The sequence below is a fragment of the Pagrus major genome, chromosome 17, assembly GCF_040436345.1.
Source record: "Pagrus major chromosome 17, Pma_NU_1.0".
In the NCBI taxonomy this organism is placed as follows: domain Eukaryota; kingdom Metazoa; phylum Chordata; class Actinopteri; order Spariformes; family Sparidae; genus Pagrus; species Pagrus major.
This window is the reverse complement of record NC_133231.1, coordinates 20,936,835-20,954,804: the sequence shown is the minus strand read 5'-3', so window position 1 is coordinate 20,954,804 and position 17,970 is coordinate 20,936,835. Positions and strand designations below refer to the sequence as shown.

At 45.6% G+C, this 17,970-nt stretch overlaps 1 protein-coding gene across 1 annotated transcript in view; it reads right to left on the bottom strand.

The window, feature by feature from the left end:
- Positions 1-3,323, bottom strand: part of pou2f2b (POU class 2 homeobox 2b) — a 38,669-nt gene extending 35,346 nt beyond the window's left edge. The window contains exon 1 of the mRNA XM_073485676.1: positions 3,224-3,323. Coding sequence (XP_073341777.1) covers positions 3,224-3,323 — 100 coding nt within the window. The remainder of the gene's footprint in view (positions 1-3,223) is intronic.
- Between the last annotated feature and the right edge of the window lie 14,647 nt (positions 3,324-17,970).

Below are 17,970 nucleotides of genomic sequence, written 5' to 3'. Positions count from 1 at the left end.
CGATCTATACCTACACACACTAGTTTGCACATGTGCTCACGCTCGTGCACACATACACACACACTCTGTTTGCTCTTCCTGTAAGCGCATGCATGGTCTCACATCATGTAGTCATGGAGGAACATGTGCCAGAGCCCCATAAACATGTGGAAATGTCTTAAAAGTACACAGGAAAAATGGACACAGAACTGCAGACATGGTGATTAATGGATTAAGACTCAGCATTTTATTGGAATAAATTGTTTGATTGGCCTCACATGATCAGGAAAAGTTACGAGGAAAACAAATGTCAATAAATGTATGCTCAGTCTCACTCTGTCTTCAATTCAGAGACAGAAATAAAGACAAAAATCTGAGGTGTGTGTGTCTGTGTGAGAGTTAGACAGTATATGGCAGGAGATGGTGGTTAATGGTGTGTGACACAAGGTGCATAGCTGAGATGAACTGAATCTAGGTGTTTGTGTAAGTGTGTGTGTGAAAAAGCGAGAGAGAAAAAAGCAGTCTCCAGTCTCCTTGATGTCCCATCATATAATATCATATCAAGCCCTGCGCTGTGTGGGAAACCTGCGGTTTCTCCTCTATGTCCCATTAAACTTTCATACACCGGTTAATGCTGATGGCTCCACAAACCACTTTACTACACATACACACACATAGTTCACATAGCGGTGGCCCTGACCTGTACCTTCACAGACACAATGCCATTAAAAATAGAACAAAACCTGGATCTGTTAGAGCAGCTCGCTATCCAGGTGGAAAACGGTCTAACATGCTTGTTTTATGCTATATGATGGTCCGTCTGTTTCATGACCATGTGTGTGTGTGAGCCCCCACAGGGGTTGTGCATGAGTGCTCGAGGCCTGTTGTAACATGAAAGAGAATGAAAACACAAGGGGCAGAGAAGGGTCAGGTGTGGCTGAGTCAAACACTCCTGCTCCGACCTCTGACCCCGTACAGAGCTGCAACTCAAAGGAGTCAAGGAGCTCCAACCACCAGTCAAAAAGAGAGGAGTTAACTGACAGCTCAAGTCGAGGGCTCTACAACTCCTGTAAAATCCTGTGTGTGTGTGTGTGTGTGTGGCAGGGGGGTATTTGAATTTTCTTTGTGAGGGGACAGATTAAAGATCAAGGGCACAACAATTGCACTTCTGTGGTGAGTCGACTCTTCTGCAAGTAAAAACTTTCACGTGATGCTGCCACCAACAGCAGCACCGTCCCGTTTCAGTCCTGTGATGCTGAACTGACCTCGAACCCTTTAAGCGACAAACCCTCTGAGTTTGAAAAGGACAGCACCTTGTACCGTGTTATCAAAATGGACTAAAATCAGCATAGCATTGTAAATCACTGTTATCCCACCATCTAAAGGATCCAGCAGCCTGTGTACACATCCCATCAGTTAGCCTGCTTATTCAGATGCCGGCCCTGGCCCGGGACGCTGCAACATAATGGCTCATCCGAGGTTTACTCTCACCTCTCAAGCTCAAACTGGGTTTTCCTCTCCCTCCTCGTTTTTCACTCTGTCATCTACTCTTACTTTCACCCTCTTCTCTCTCTCTCCCGCTCTCTCTTTCCACATTTTTTTTTTATCTCATTCTGACATTCGCCATTTTTCAAAGTGCGGAGCGCGAAAACTCCTCCTCCCCGGTCCCTGCTCCTTCCCCTCGTCCTCCCTCCAACCCCTCTCCCCTCTTCAGTGTGTATATCTCTAGAGATATGGAGGGTAACAGGTACCTCTCATCCCTCTACACTCGTTCTCTCTCCCCCTCCATCACCTATCCCTTCACTGTCACATGCTGACTGAGTATGTGGAGTAAGGGTGAAGCCTGGCATCTATGAAATCAAATGGGCTTGAACTGATCTGGAAATGAGAGGGGAGCTGTGCACTAGAGGGGGGGTGCCTGGCCCTTTAAGAGCCCATCCACCGGCTAAGGTGCACACCAGCCACATTTACGCACCATTACGTCCTGATACGCAAGTTGCTGTATGTATATGCATTAGTGAATAACTTCAATACTGAAAAGCCCATTGACCTCTTATGGGTATACTCCCTCACTCGCCTATACGCTGCAGTCCTTCAGTGCGCACACAGAGGACAGAAAACACATTAGAGCCAAAGCATCCTTCCCTCTCCAAAGATGCAGAGGGGGGATAGGGCTGAGCAGCTGTTGCATGTCTGAGAAACAGTCGAAGCTGGACTGAGCTGGAGCTCTCTCACAGCGACACTCAGTTACACACTGAAGCCAGGCTGGCTGCTCCCACCATGCGTCCTTTTATTCCGCTTCAGCGCAGATGAAACGCAGACGGCGCCCCAGCCGGCACCCTCCCCCTCCCTGACTCCACACTCCCTCTGCTCCTCCGCTTTCAACCGTGCAGCAGCCGAGCAGCAACGGGACAGAGAGATGTAGTCACTGGAAGTCTATATCCAGTGGTGTTTACAAAGATGCGAGCCTTGTTCCCCCTTAGCGACGAAAGCAGTCACCACGGCGAGCCAGAGGTGTTCGTCAAGCTCAAAACCGAATCACCAACAAATTATCTACATGAATAAAACACAATCGCAAAGCAGTGTGAAATAAAAACGAGAGAATAACGCTGTTTCCTCTCTCTCCTCTCGTACGTTCGTACTCCTCCGTGCACCTACTCTCTCCTTCTATCTCCCCCTCTCCCTGCTTCCACCGGCCCAGGAATCGATCTCCGCAGGATCGATAAGTTGGCATGAATATTCCCTGCCTGCCGAGAGTCTAGTTGGGGAGAGACGGAGGCTGAGGCTCAGGCGCAGGCAGTGGAGGAGAGGGGAAGGATGGGGACGGAGACAGGAAAGAAAAATACTCGGAGAAAGGAACACATAGGCGGCGTGGAGATGAAGCAACACACGGGTGGAACAGTGGCGCATCGCTCCACAGAACGGACAGCAAAAAACAAACGGGACATTTTACGCATTAAATTCACAATCAGTCTGGACTCTCCAGCGCGCTCTGGAAAGCTTCTTTGAATCGAGCAACCGCCCCGCGAGTGTAAAGGACTCTGTTAAAGCCTCCAGAAGGAGCCGGAGGAGTGTGTGTGCGTGTCCAAGTGGGTGTGTGCGCCGACAGCTCTCCCCGCTGCAAGCGCATCGGCACCGAGCAAGGCGGGGCGGGTCTGCATGGCCGAGCCCCGAGTCTGACCGACATGGAGGATGTGTAGCAGGGAGAAGAGAGAGAGGGAAGGAAAAAAAAAACATGTCTTACCGGAGTTGGAGCGGAGAGCCAGAGGGGACTTGAGACGCCAGGCGTTGAGGTCAGGGGCAGTTCTCTGAAACACGAACGGCACCGGCAAGGGAACAAACATGATCTTCCTCCGGCTTCTTGTTTTGATGCAAATAATGTGACAGAAGTAGCACTGCTATCAGCTCTGTCCTCTTCTGGAGCGTCTGTGTCTTCGTCCGCTTCTCTGGTAGACAGCTTCGGGGGGATATTTGGTATGGAGAGCTGTGTGTACACATGTAGCCCGGCTGCGCACTTTTTATTTACATGTGTGGCTTCAGTTTTGGTGTAAATGTGCATAGAACATATATGTCGGATGGTCCCTTGAGTGCAGTCCAGACTAACACACAGACGGATAGACGGGAGATCAGAGCTCACTTCTACCGGCTACAGGAAAAAAGTTGTGTTACAATTACAGGCCTATTGTAGTAGTTTGGTAATAAAAGGCTGCGTGTCACCTGTCTGTCGATGCACCTGCGTCTCTCTGCTAAAGCGTTCTCCTTGAGTAAACATAAGAGGCCCGGGAGCTTATTCTATCCTCTCACTCCTCACCAGTAGTGTTTCCTATAGGTGTGAAAAGGCATGAGAACAGTCGCTAGCCTACTCCTGTGTAGCATCACCGGCCGGGCTGTAGCTTTGGTATTCGCTTTGCAAATTTAAAAACAGCACAGTAAATAATGATAGTACATAGAAACGAGACGAGACTGTGTAAAAAGGCCAGCGGAGTTTTTTTTTTAATATAAAGTCTTATTTGGATTTCTGTAGTATTTGGTTTGATCTATTGTATTTGGTCTCTAGCTGCACGCGCTCCTTCTCCTCTCTCCTTTTGCATGAAGGCTACATATAGATACAAGACATTCATCCGCTCGCGCGAGGGCAGCGGATCGGCGTCACGAGCACATTTAAAAACAGCTTCATTAAAGGCTATCATCAACAAATAAATAATAAACAAGTGGCGGAAGAAGAAGAAGAAGAAGAAGAAGAAGAAGAAGAGGTGGCGGTGGTGGTGGTGGTGTGGGGGGGAAAGGCTACACAGGACGCACACACACACACACGCAAACACACACACACTCACACAAACACAACGCGCGCGCTTGGCCCTGACGCTCCTCCTCCCTCGCGCTTCTGTCACAAGGCAGTAATTAAAACGCAATCAATCGATAGATAAATAAATAAATAAACAAACAAACACAGCGGGTAAATAAATATTTTTTTAAAAAAACACTTCAAACAACGGGAATAGGAATAAAAAAAGCGTAGAGAATCCGGTTATGCTCTCCCGTTTTCTTTTTTCTTTTCTGTATTTTTTTATCGGAACACTTGCCTATCTCCGTCCATCCGTCTGTGTGTCTCTGTTTTGTCTGTCTGTGTGTCCCCCGTTATTATTTGGGAACCCCAATAGCTCATTCGACCCGGCTCCCTCCAGGATTGTAGCGATCTGCCACTAGGCTGGCCGCAACATTGAGGCGAGAGAGGACCCGCTACTACTCACACATCGCCACCCCACCCCCGCACCTCCCTCCCTCTCCCTCTCCCTCCCTCCCCTCCCTCCCTGCCTCCATCCCCTCCCTCCCTCCTCTCCTCTCCTCTCCTCTCCTCTCCCCTCCATCTCCCTCGTTTTCACTACCGCTGCAAAAGGTATCCTGTATTGATTTCTGGATTTTTCCCCCCCTCTTAATAATACCGGCTATAATGATGCCGATGGTGATCAGTGCATTAGACCGGCCTGCTTGGGAAGTGATGAAGACCCGACAAGAGGATCCGTGGATACCTATAGGTGCTTAGCGCTAATACCAGCATGCACGCAATTAAGTTATCTCATCACTGCTGCTTTTAATAAGCCCCCCTGAGCGCGGGAGGGTGCATCATTATAGTTTTGTTCAGATATAGCAGGACGAGAGCGACCACTGCTGTTCCGAGCATGAGAGATGTTTAGGGAAAAAAAGTACATTCTGGTGAAAAATGCATGAAACAATAAAGAATAATAATAAATAAAATGCACGAGAGAGTCTAGGTGTCAGGGGAGAGGTGATCACCACCTCCCTCTCCCTCCTCTCCTCCCCTCCTGCTCCCCGGATCCTGTCTCCTCCGTCCCGGCCACGCATGCCGGCCTCCCCCAGCATGCCTCCCTTCCTCTCCCTTCCTCTCCTCCGACATGTTACACGCTGTCAATTACAGGCCAGCATCAGTCAACGCCGACCGCTTACACACCAGATTATTGTCGATATAGATTTTTAAATAGAAAAATCTATACCCTAAACATCGCAGTCAATACGGGCAAATCAATAGGAATGAGCGAGCTCCCTGCTCTCCTGTTGGGCCCTGGGAGCCCCATCATCCCGCAGGACTGTTTATACCTGCTCACTCAATGCTGCGGCTGATTATGAGGCCAGTTTTCATGGAGATTTGCTCATAAAATAAATGATTTTCCATCACCACCACCACCACCACCAGTGTTGTCATTTGATCAGTCATCAACAGACAGCCATATTGTCAAGAAATGTGTGCCGCACACTAAACTGGCATATTCTTAATTATGAAAAATGTGTCATCCTCTGGAGTAGACAACCAGGTTTTATTGTCCTTCTCCCTCCGCTTCACCTATGACAGATGACATCCGCAGGTCCAATGAGGGTAGAGGAGGAGGAGGAGAAGAGGAGAGGAAGAAAGGAGAGGAAGGAAGCCGATAGAAGGGAGTAAATGAGAGGGAAGGGAGGTGAGGCAGGAGGAGGAGAGAGGAGAAAGAAAAAGGAGGGAAGGGAGAAGTGACTAGTTGTCCTTCAAAGACCCCCTTCTCTCCACAGAGGGAGCCATGCGCGCCCCCTTTCCCTCCTCCCTACACTCCTTCCAGACAAAAGCAATTATTTCTTGTAGAATGTAGTGTGGTTGTGCGCGTCTGTGGAAGAGAGGAATGGAGGGAGGGTGTGTGAGATTGAAGGAGGGGAAAATAAGATGGTGTTGGAGGGGTAGAGGAGGATGGGGAGGTGAGGAGGAGGAGGAGGAGGGATGCTAACACCTACAGCATCCACCCCTACGTCCTCCGCGCACTCCTCTGACCAAAACTCTTCTGTTTTCCTGCTTCTGACACGGAGGCAACAGAAGAGAGAGAACTATCAACTGGGTATTCACACGTGTAAAAAGACACCATCGACACACCTGTGCAGGGGTTTCAGATGAATTAACAAACAGTGCATGCTAAAACTTTTCAGAAACAAACTCTATATCTTTCCCTGACCGGCTTCTTCTCTTCTTATACAGGTTGACAAGTAAGATACACGCAGCACACAAAAGCTGTGATATCTGAAGATGACATCCATCTATCTCATCTGTGAGTCTGTCCATCTGTCTGTCTGTCTGTCTGTCTAGGCTCGACCACCTAAATTCAGCGGACTGCCCCCCTCAGCGTGCTTCTTGTTTGGTGCCTATAGGGCCCCTGCAGCGACTCGGCCCCTACAGTTTTGCTCCCCAGGGACCCGGAGAGACCCATGGGCCCAAGAAGGGAGAGGGAGAGAGAGGGGAGGACAGAGAGAGGAGAGAGAGCTCCCCTGGGGGGCCGCTCCAGCCAATAACCCCTGCTGGACGGCTCTCATCGGGGGCCCACACGGTCTTGATTGTCCACCTCCCTCCCTATCAAGCCTCCCAATCCATACAGAGATATATAGCTGGTTCCATTGTTTTCTAGGCTGTATCTTCCCCCTGCTGTATTGAAAAATGCTCTTCCAAAATTGTCTCTCTCTCTCTCTCTCTCTCTCTCTCTCTCCTTGCCTCTATTTTTTTCAGATAGAGAAATACTGTAATGGATGTAATATTGGATAGTGGATACTAGCAGGAAAAGGCCAGTGATTAGGGATGATTATTGTGTATTTGATGTGCAATCTGTACTTTTTATCATCCATGAAATTAAGAAACATCTATATTACTGCCATCTCTAAATTTGTAGTTTCTTTCTACACGAGAATGCCCAAACAGTTTTTATACAAATAACAAAATTAATATGACTTTTATTTAGCTTGCTTGCGCTTTCAACATTATGTCTGTTCTGTGCTTTTGCAATTTATCGCTACTTTTACTTAATATTATAAACATTTTAAAAGTTGTCATAATGTCTTCTGCAAATTGAGTAAAGATTCTATATTTATGAATCTGCTCATTGCATTTACTTCTCATCTGTTGTTGTTAATGCACAAAATGAAATGTGACTGCTGAATTAAAAAGTCAATACAATTTTGCAACCTTTCTTTGCTTTTCTTTGTACGACTTCCAGATCGGAACAATTATTAACAACTTATTTATCGTCATTTATATATTTTCTTACACTGACAATTGTTATTCAGTAATGATCAGATGCACTTACACACTTATGTGACGCTTTAGGTTGAAAAAATAAGAGCAGTACTGTTAGTCTAGGTGTTAAAAATACTTTATTTGCAGATGGAGGTTTGGGGACTTGTTTTTTTTTTTTCTCTCTCAAACAAATTTATTCATAGAAAACAATTTGTTCAATTCTTCAACACAACATGTTTTCCATGTCATGTGCTGTAGGTCAAGATGTGGCATGAAATATTTATCCAATCAGAAAGAGCCAGAAGTATCCTTAGGCTATACATTAGTCATAACACAGGCCATGCATTAGTCATATAGTTTATTGCACTCTTGGTAATTGCCTGTTATTCATTTTTTGAATGATTGATTTGACTGGTTGAAAACACAGAGTTTGAATATTGAACAAAATTATTTTTTTATTGTAAATGATGCAGAAAAAGATCCGGCAGCTTCTAACTGAGAAATGACTCTCCCTCCATGAAACGGCATTTATCTGTCAGACCGCGTGTGTGTGTGCTTGTGCAGTTGTTTCGTGTGCACCTTTCTCTCTGTGTGCGTGTGTGTGTGACCCAGCTCATCCGCGGGTGTTCGCATCCATGTCATGGTCGTAGTTAAATGGTGATGTCATGTTGACAAACGAGCTGGTTGAATTAAATTCTCACTCATCAATAACGGCGTCGGTCGGGAATCAATAGCAGCCAACAGTGGCGTTACTGGCTCTGTCAGCGGCCTAACAAGGCCCTATTAGAATGGACAACGCTCTCTCACTGTCGCCCCGTCCTGTCTAAACCCAGCAGCACGCAGGGCCAACGCACTCTTCTCATATCCTCTCTGCACACACACACACCAATAACACGCAGCAAAATGCAATATTCACATAAAGCCATGCTCTGACATGATGTATAGATTTGTCAAGATAATATGGATATGATGCATGGGCTTTTATGAGGTTTGTTTGTTGGTGTCTTTGCCAGCGTTTGTGTGTGTGTGTTTGTGTGTGTGTGTGTGGGTGGCTAAGTATTGTTTGTGAATCTTGGCTAGTGCCAATGGCAAGGTTGTGCAGGCTTTGGATCCCAACCACAGAGTTCAGATCCAACCTAGATTCAATCAATCCGAGAAGACACACATGCAGGAGAAGAAAAAGTGCTCTGTGTGTGTGTGCCTGTGCCTGTATTTAGATGTCAACGTCAATACACAGCCACACAAAATAAGTCCCACATGCACACCAAGAGTGATAAAACTTAAATTCAGACTCACAAACACAGATACACATGTTGAGACACACACAGACGATGACTGCTCACCACTATCTCCCTCCCTCCACTTTCCCTTCTCTCCCTTTCCTTTAGCCTACAAGCAGCTGATCCAGCTAAAGCTCTTGTTCTTTCTGTATTCCTTGTCTTTTTTATTAGTTTTTATTAACTTTGCCTCCCTCTCTCTGTCAGCACTCTCAATAATCAATGCTGATATATTGCCAATATCCAGCTCAGTCCCTCGTGCCATCTTTCACCGCGGCTCTGTTATTGGGGGAGATTGGCCCAATAATAATGATATTTATTATAGATATTTATTATCTGGGTTTGTGGCAGTGCTGCGGACGCACCCTGCTGAAGACTTACATGCCGGCAAACTCACCTCGCAGACACATAAACGCACACACGAGAACAGACACACATACTCACAATCTCTCTGGGACTCTTTAATTTACACCGGTAATATCAGGCGATTATTCCCCATACAGATAGTGTAGGGTTATCAGCAGTGTTAGCACACAGTGACCATAACCGTCTATGTATTCACTCAACATTATAGAGTCCACTGCACCTGTGTGTGTGTGTGCGTGTGTGTGTGTGTGTGTGTAAAGCCGAAGGTTCACCTATGGCAGCCTACCGGTGCTGAGCAGTGTTTAGAAGCCAAGGGAGGGTTGATGGGAGGGGTCAAGATTCAAACAGCGCTTGGTCAGGGGAGGGGATGCAGGAGAGAGGGGACTGGACAATCTGGCCTCTCGCCCTCCATCCAGCCCCCCCCCCCCCTCCTCCTCCACATACACACACATACATACGCACACTCTCCAACCCCCCCAGGCCTCATCTACACCCCCCCATCTCCCTCCATCCCTCCAGTAGCCAGGGCCCCAGACGGTAATCCACCCCAGTGCTCCTCATCCTTTCATGTATTGATTTCCTCTCCTGCGCCACGGTTACATGTCGCACCCACGTCATTGGGTCCCGGCTGCTTCTGCTACCATCCCCTCCCCTCTCCGCCTCACCCGTCCACCCACCCTTACCCCCCCCACACACACACACACACACACACATACACACCATCTTCAACAACAACAACAACTAAAAGAGGAGGGGTGGTGATGGTGATGGTGATGGTGATGGTGGTGGGGGGGTTCTACACCCAACCCATCGAGGGGAGAGAAAAAGAGTGGGAGGGGGGCTAAAGGGAGGAAAAAGAGGGCAGATAAAGCACTGCAGTATTTCAGCAGAGCAACCAGCATTTTACAGGGATAGAAACAAACAGGAGAAGATGGAGAGAGAAATAGCAGGAGAAAAAAAAATCTGCCCCCGGGGGTTGCAGAGGATATTGTGGAAATTATCAGAGTGCGACACACGCTGGAAGTCCATGGCGAGAGATTTATTTCGAATTTGTCTCTGACAGTGAAATTCATCACTGAGTAGGCCTGTATCTGCTCTAATTCTATAGACACATTTGGACGCGGACGAGGAGCCATTGTAACATTTTGTCAGAGAAGAAAATTCACTATGAAAGCTGCTGATTGAAAATTAAAGGGGCACTATTTAGTTTTGAAGAATAAATTATAACTCAGAATTTTAATATTTACAATATTAATGAGGTAACAAAACAAACTCCCCATAACACTGTTTGAAGCTAGAAAGGTGGCAGGGTCCGCCAAATATAAACAAAGTAAAACCGTATGAAATTGCGTTCTGTCCTGTAAGGTCAGTTTGTTTATCCAGTTTATTTAGTCATGAAACAAAGAGAGTCTGTTAATTTTGTTTGTTTAGACATAAAAAGTCAGTCAGTGAAGATCTTTATCTTTTGATTAAAATGTATTCCCCAAAACTACAGAGTGCACCTTTAAGCAGGGATAATGTTAATATTGTCATTTTTCTGAAGAAATGACAAAATTCTCTATATTATATATTTTTGTAAGCTGAATATCTTTGAGTTTTATAGCGTTGGTCTGAACTTTTTCTGATGATCTCATGATTATTGATAAAGAAAATAATTATTTATTGCATCCTCATTCATGATCAAATACTCTTAAAATACATAGCATCCAGTCTGCTCTCAAGCTAAAAAACCCCTAACGTTGATTTGTAAAATTCAAGAAAACACCAGGTGGAGATGTTATCTTTTTGAAATCCCACACTTTTTGAAAAAACTCTTGACATTAACACTGAAATGAATTTGTGTTTTTAAACATCCATGTGATCAATTTGTGGTCAAAAGTGTATCTCAGTGTGTGTGTGGGTGTGTGTGTGTGTGTGACATCCCTGAGTGAACGGATGAAGTATGTATGAGACTGCGGGCTGGGAGTACGACAGGTCAAGGTTATGTTTTGAGTGTGCATTGGACGAGGTGTGTGTCTGTCTCTGTGAGTGTGTGAAAGGTGTCTGTGCAGCCCAAGGACAGGGTATGAGCCTGAGTGCGTCATGCTGTTGTGTGTGTGTGTGAGTCTGTCTCTTAATCATGTGTGTACATGTGCACGAGCTGAGAGGGACATGTCCGTGTGTCAGATGTGGCTGTGTGTGTGTGTGCTGAGTCTGCAGGTTCCTATTTCTCATCTAAAAAAGCGGTCAGTAAGAGTGACCATCAGGCAGTTGGAGCCTTATTGTCTGCAGGAGCCTGCATGTGTGTGTTTGTACATGTGCAATCTCACATGAGTAAAGAATTCTTCGTTTATCCATGCATGTGTGTGTGTCTGTGTGTGTGTGCGAGAGTGTGTTGTAAGGCCATCCCTATCAGCAGAGCAAACACAGGCCCCATCACTACAAGGCAAACAGCAGCTCGGCCCAGCGTATGCATTTAAAACACTTTATCTCTCATTGTCCAACCAACACACACTCTGCTATGAAATAATATGTTATTTTATAATTTTTTGCAGATGCAAACTTCCAGCAGAAAATGTAAACACAAAACAGTATCCTCTGCCTGTACCATCATCATCACTGTCATTGCCAGTTTCACCATCACCATAATAATGCAGCCATTAAAGAGCACTCTTTAAAACATCACATTTAACGTCACTGCAGCGCAGCACTGCATTAGCTCAGACGACGACAGTGTGATATTGAAGTTTTTCCTCCCTGTGTTGCCGACAATAGTTGCTTTTTCTTGCTTGCCATTTCAAAGCACTTATCTTAAGTGGATCTACAAAGAGTAAATTGTAATTGCAACACAGTAATGCTACATATGGTCCATATATTGTGTGTGTTGTGCGAGGCACTCAACTGCACGCTGAGACAGAAAAGCAGCAAATGACTTTAGAAAAGGTTAGCGCAATTTGGTCAAGTACGGAGGCTATAAAAAGAAAATGCTATCAACTGAATGTCTGAATTTGAGCCTCGACACTTAAACTAAGAAAAGGTCAAATGCACATGCAGACACACACACACAAATATACAAACAGATCCAAAACACATGTATGTTCTAGTCCACACACACGAAAGGAGGCATAGTTTAGTTCACATGTAGTTTAGCTCACACACACCTAAACGTGCACCTAACGTGCACGCACACATACACACAGTCTCGGATACAGCCAATTAGGTCCACCACCTTCAGAGAAACACCAGTGGGCATGTAAGATTCGGAGTCCAGCGGGCCTCTAAAGCCTAACACAGTCATAAGCCAGAAATAACACACACACGTCTCCAGTAGGCTCTGCAGACCATGTGAAATAGCAAGGCAAAGACAAAACACTCCATTCCATCTCTGACATTTCCAATATCTGTCTATCCCTCATAAACCTCTGTTCACCCATAAAGCGACTCATTCTTCACAGATGAACATGTTCCATCTGGGCGACTACAAAGCCGGCAACTCGCTGCCTGTCCTTCCTGATGCTTGTTATAATTACAAAATTATTGATTCTCTTTGCATGGCTGGAACACAGCCAGACGTTTTAAAGATAAAACGGCTTAAATCATTACAATTATGTTATAGATTTGGTGTAATGATTTAAAAACAGTTTATCTGTCCGTGTTGTTTGCCCTTTTGTTTCTTCCCTGCATGTATCTACCTGTGTCGACCTCCCCTTGCAGCTCATAACTCTGTTTTCCCTCTTCACCTCCTGCTCTTCCTCTTCTCCTCTCACTCTGTTAATTCACTACACTGTCACCGGTCAGTGTATTTACCTAACACCAATCTCTTTCCTTTTCCCCTCTTCCTCGCCTCTCAATCCTTTTCTCCATCTCTGCCCCTGTGAACGGCGAGACTGTGTGAGTGAGTGTGCAGGAGATTTAGAGCGGGGATCAATAAGAAATTTAAAAATCAATGCACTTAGCGCCAGGAAATCAATGGGCCTAATCGGGATGCCAATCGGCCCAGTCAAAACAATTAAGAGGGAAGAAAAATGTTTAACAACCTCCTCTCTCTTGCTTACATAGACACAGGGGAGTGAGGGGAGATGGAGCGAGGGGAGACGGAGGCCTAAAGAGGAATATCAGAGGCAGACAGAGAGGGATGAGATGGAGTGATATATGGGAAGGAAAGGCTCAGGAGAGAAAGCTCAAAGCTTAGACCCAAGGAAAGCAGGATTGGAGGGAGGGGCGGAGAAAGGCAGGTAGCGAGGGACAGCAATGGTGATAAAGAACAGTAAAAAGGAAGAATATGATGCAGTGGAGTGACAGTCATGAAGGACAACAGAGGAGAAAAGGAGGAAGTTGACAGATGCTGGTGAGACTCGGCCTCACTTTTCACATGAATATTCTGCCGTTCGCTCCAGAAAGAAGAAGAATCAAAGCTGAGGGTCACAAATAAGGTCATGGTTTGTGATCAGAAACCCCCAAAAAGTAATACCCTCCCTTTGGAAGTGGTGCTATTTGCTTCATCAAAGGCATCCAAACCAGCTGCTCCCCATGGTCAGACACAGTACAGTGTAGCACTCATCCTCGCTGGACGGCCAATCAACTGACAGCAGAATCACAAACAACCGACACTTCCAAATCAACGATATCAAAAAGGAGACATTTCTCTCCCCCGTTTGAAGCGTCCAATCATACCTGATGTTTGTCCGCCCGGGCGCCCAATAAGGAAGCTGGGGCTAAGTGCGGGAACGGCAGAACGGGTTGGTTGGTGGGTGGGTGGTGGTGGTGGAGGGGGGGGCTAATTTGGGGTCAATCAATAGATCTCCCCTCTCTCTATCTTCTGCCTGCTCACCACGCTAAAATCAATGGGAAAGCCAATAGTTCCCCGCCCCAGTGTGGATTAGTGAACACACAACTAATCAGCCAGTCACTGAAACTGACATCTCAGCTATTAACCTATTGATACGGGAGACACGTGTTGATCACACACAGACACACTCGCACACACGTACAGAGGCACATTCCTATACAAACATCTGCTGTGATGACGAGCAAATTCCTTCAGTTCTGGACACACAAACAGAAAAATTAATTGGAAATCTTATCTCTTGAAATGTCTTGAAATATCTCAAGTGAAATTATAAATATTCCCAAAACAATATGGCCTACTTTGTGATTCTTTTATACATGTCTTGCCCCGTGGTGTGATGAGGAGAGGCATCACTCCGAGCAGCAGCGATAAAGTGTTTAACAATTAGACTGACCAACGACTTCGACAATGTCCTCTGATTCGGTCGCAGCCAGGAGCGGCCACTTTGGATCTTTTTCAGCCTCTCTCTCCTCTCCAGCCCGACATCACATCACATCAAATCACGTGCCTCATCTTTTCTCTGGGATCCCTGGCTTTAAGGGTCAAAGGGGGGACTCAAAATGACTCTGTGTGGACGCCAGCTTCACTCTAATTCAGGTTTCAGCCACTGGGCAGCCATCATCAGCCTCCGTTAAGGAAAGAGGGGAGTACGTGTGAGCGAGGGAGAGTGTGTGTTTGCTTGTGACATGGTGGCGCTCTGCCGGTTTCGGCCTGATACATAAAAGACATTTTTGAATAACTGGTTGTCAAGATATTGTGGAAATAAACTGCAGAAATTTCAGGGTTTCATGAGTTACCTTCTAATATAATTCACACCGCTGATTTGTGAAACAGTTCACAGAGAAGCAGCTGATAAGTGATGTGAAATATGCCTGTCAAAAATCACATTAAGGACAATAAATTGCACAACTTAAAAGAAGCCATTGGTGAGTTTTTTTGTTGCCAAAACACCTTGCTGAGTCTCCTCAGGAAGATAAAATAATATGTACCTGGCTCTTAAGAGGAGCACTACACAAGGATCATTTTTCAAAAATAACAGCCTGACTAGCTTTCATCCCTTACTTTTGAAAGCCCTCTTGTTTTCTGAGATTGCCTCTCCTTCCTCTGTTCCTCCTCCCCCTCCCTCCCTCCCCCTTCCCCTCCCCTCTCTGTCATGTTTTAGTTTTCATATGTTGGTTTTGTTCTTCCTCATTTTCCCCTTGTGTAAAAAATGAAAGGCTGAAAATAGGATGAGTGAGGGGGGGGGAAAGGCAGGAGGCGAAAGCAGCGACTGTACATCGGTGAAATCACTGTCTGCAGTGCTGAGACTGCTCTCTTCTCTGCACTGACAGTTACGGACTACAATACAGCCCCCAAACCCCATCCATATACATCACACTTGCGCAAACCAAACCTCGATCCATAGACAATGCAAAATGCTCCCTCTGCCCAGTGCTGAATGACTGTATACCAATGTGATATTCTCACAGCATGACAAGAGGAACAGCATTGATCATTCAAAGGCAGCTGCATACAAAACATCCTTTAAATCGCATTCACAACGCACAAGTTATTTGAAAAGCTAAAACCCGACCCTTGCATGTTTTTTGAATTAGTTATCAACCATGCACACCGTAGTGTGACAGGCGAGGCAAAGCAAGGATAACTGTCTGTCTTTTCCTATCTCTTTTTTTCCTGCTTCTTGACATCCTTTCAAGCAATCCTTTTACACGTTAAACGCACAAAGAGAATGGAAGTGAGAGGCGTATGAAGTGGAGTGGATTTTGTTTTCTTGTTTTTTTCTTTCCCCCCTTTTTCCTATCTTCACAGACTTTATTACCATGGTGGACCGAGCATGAGAGGCCGGCAGTAGACATGACTACATTTAGGCCTAATCCACACCTCTTCCTCCACACTGTTATGATGGAGATGGTGAGCGAGAAACTTATTGAGTGAGAGACGTAGAGGAACAGAGCGGGAGAGAGAGAAAGTGTGAAGTGGGTATTGTTGAGATGTCCAGGCAAGTCCGGATGCATTGGTTCCGTATAACATTCCTATTCCACTTCAACTGCCATTCTGGGAGAACGCAATCCTGATTTCTCGCTTGAGACCCAATATCTGCACCATACAAATAGGAGGATATGGAGGGAATGCGATACAGACTTGGAATATGGCTCTTTCTTCTTATCCTGCTCAGCCACATTGATGTTTTTTGAGCCTTTCATTGCTCAGCCAAAATGAAGTCTTTCAGGGCCGAAGCCATTGACAGATTAAGAAAACATATCCTATTTTGTAGGACATGACAGCGGCTCTCTTGTTATCTGAATAATATGAGCGGTGCTGAGGTTGCACGGAAACACTATTTGTGAAACATTGTGTGGTTAAACTCGGGGTGAAATTACAGTCCACTCTCACAACACAAAAAAAAAAAAAAGAAAGAAAGAAAAGTCGTACCTTGAAAGTGAAAGTAGTTTTTCACTGTGGTTGTAACATCAATTTTGATTTTTTTTTTCTCATTCATTACATTCTGTCATTTTGTTCTATAATTGATAATGGAAAAAAATCTGTCTATGATTATCCTCCACCATCCACAACCCAAAAAATTCATATTCCTCAGGAAAGGCTGAGCTATACATGGCAACACTGCTGAACCCTCACACAACAGAGAAACTGATGGGCTGGAAATCACTGAGGCCAAATCACAGAAAATTGATCACATCCAACAAAATGGCCGCAGTGACTAAAATTGGTGTGAGCTCGAGCCTGCTCGGGACGGAAAAAAAAGAGAATTCCCCGGCAAGTGGCATTGTGACAACTGCACGGTAATTGTTCCTACATCGAAAAATGATTTCGGAACGATATATTCTGACATTAATTGTGACGGTGACAGGAGTGACATTTAAGCAAGCAACATAATGAAAAGAGACGCTGGGCGGCAAAAACAGGATGTGTGGATGATAACAAAGAAAACAACGGGGGGAACAAACTGAAAAAAAAGGTTCAAGAGATGAAGGAGAGAAAATAAGGTGTGCTGCAGTCATCTGGAGTGTGTAAAAGGGTTATGCTGAGAGGTGGCATGTTCAGATGCGATAGACAGAAAGGAGAAGAGGGAGGAGGTGGGTAACAGAGAGGTACAGGGAGAACAATTGAAAAAAAGGGCTAGTAGAGAGGGAAGAAGAGATTTAGGATTAAGGAACGAGTGTGGGGTAAAAGGAGGAGGATTAGGGGTTTGGGTGAGAGAAGGACAAAGTGAGAGGCGGGCGGCATGGAGGGGAGAGAAAACAGGAGAGCAAGAGACACAGAAAGAGGAACTGTACAGGGCTTTTGACGGAGAGAGCAGGGATAAAAAGATGTATTTTTCCTGCTTCCTCTGTTGTCCTCCCTCTCCTCTGGGCAACTTCCCGCTGCTCTCCCCCTCTCTGCTGCCTTCCTCCTCTGTCTGACACAGTGGGAAGATAGGTAGGAAACCTAATCGAGCCAGACACACCGGCTGCTCTCTGCTGACACTCACAGGCGGAGGGAGGGCACTACAAAATCTGCTGACCAGCCCAGCCGAGACCCCCCTCACCTATCGGCCGGAGCGGCCATCAATCCGGCACAATAGCCTGGAGGAGGCTGGGGGAGATGGGATGAGAGGGAAGATGTGGTCCTGCGATGCTCAATGGGTAACGCATGCCACTAACATTGTCAAGAATTAGGAGTTTGATTCCTGCTGGGCATGTGAGAAAAATGTGTGGGTACTGCAGGTGCCTGGCATCCATCACCATCAATGTAGAGAATACACTGGCATCTGGAAATATTGGTTTTACAAAAGGGCTCTTAAGATGAATAATCACTCTTACAACCTTTAGCAATACAATAGCACTAAAACACTGTATTTAAACTCTTTTTTTTAATTTATTCATTTGTTGCTCAAAAGACAATTTGTTCTTGTTATGGACAAATGTCATGATTTATAATTCTTTTAATAAATAGCGAGAAAAAAATGCACTTGTCGG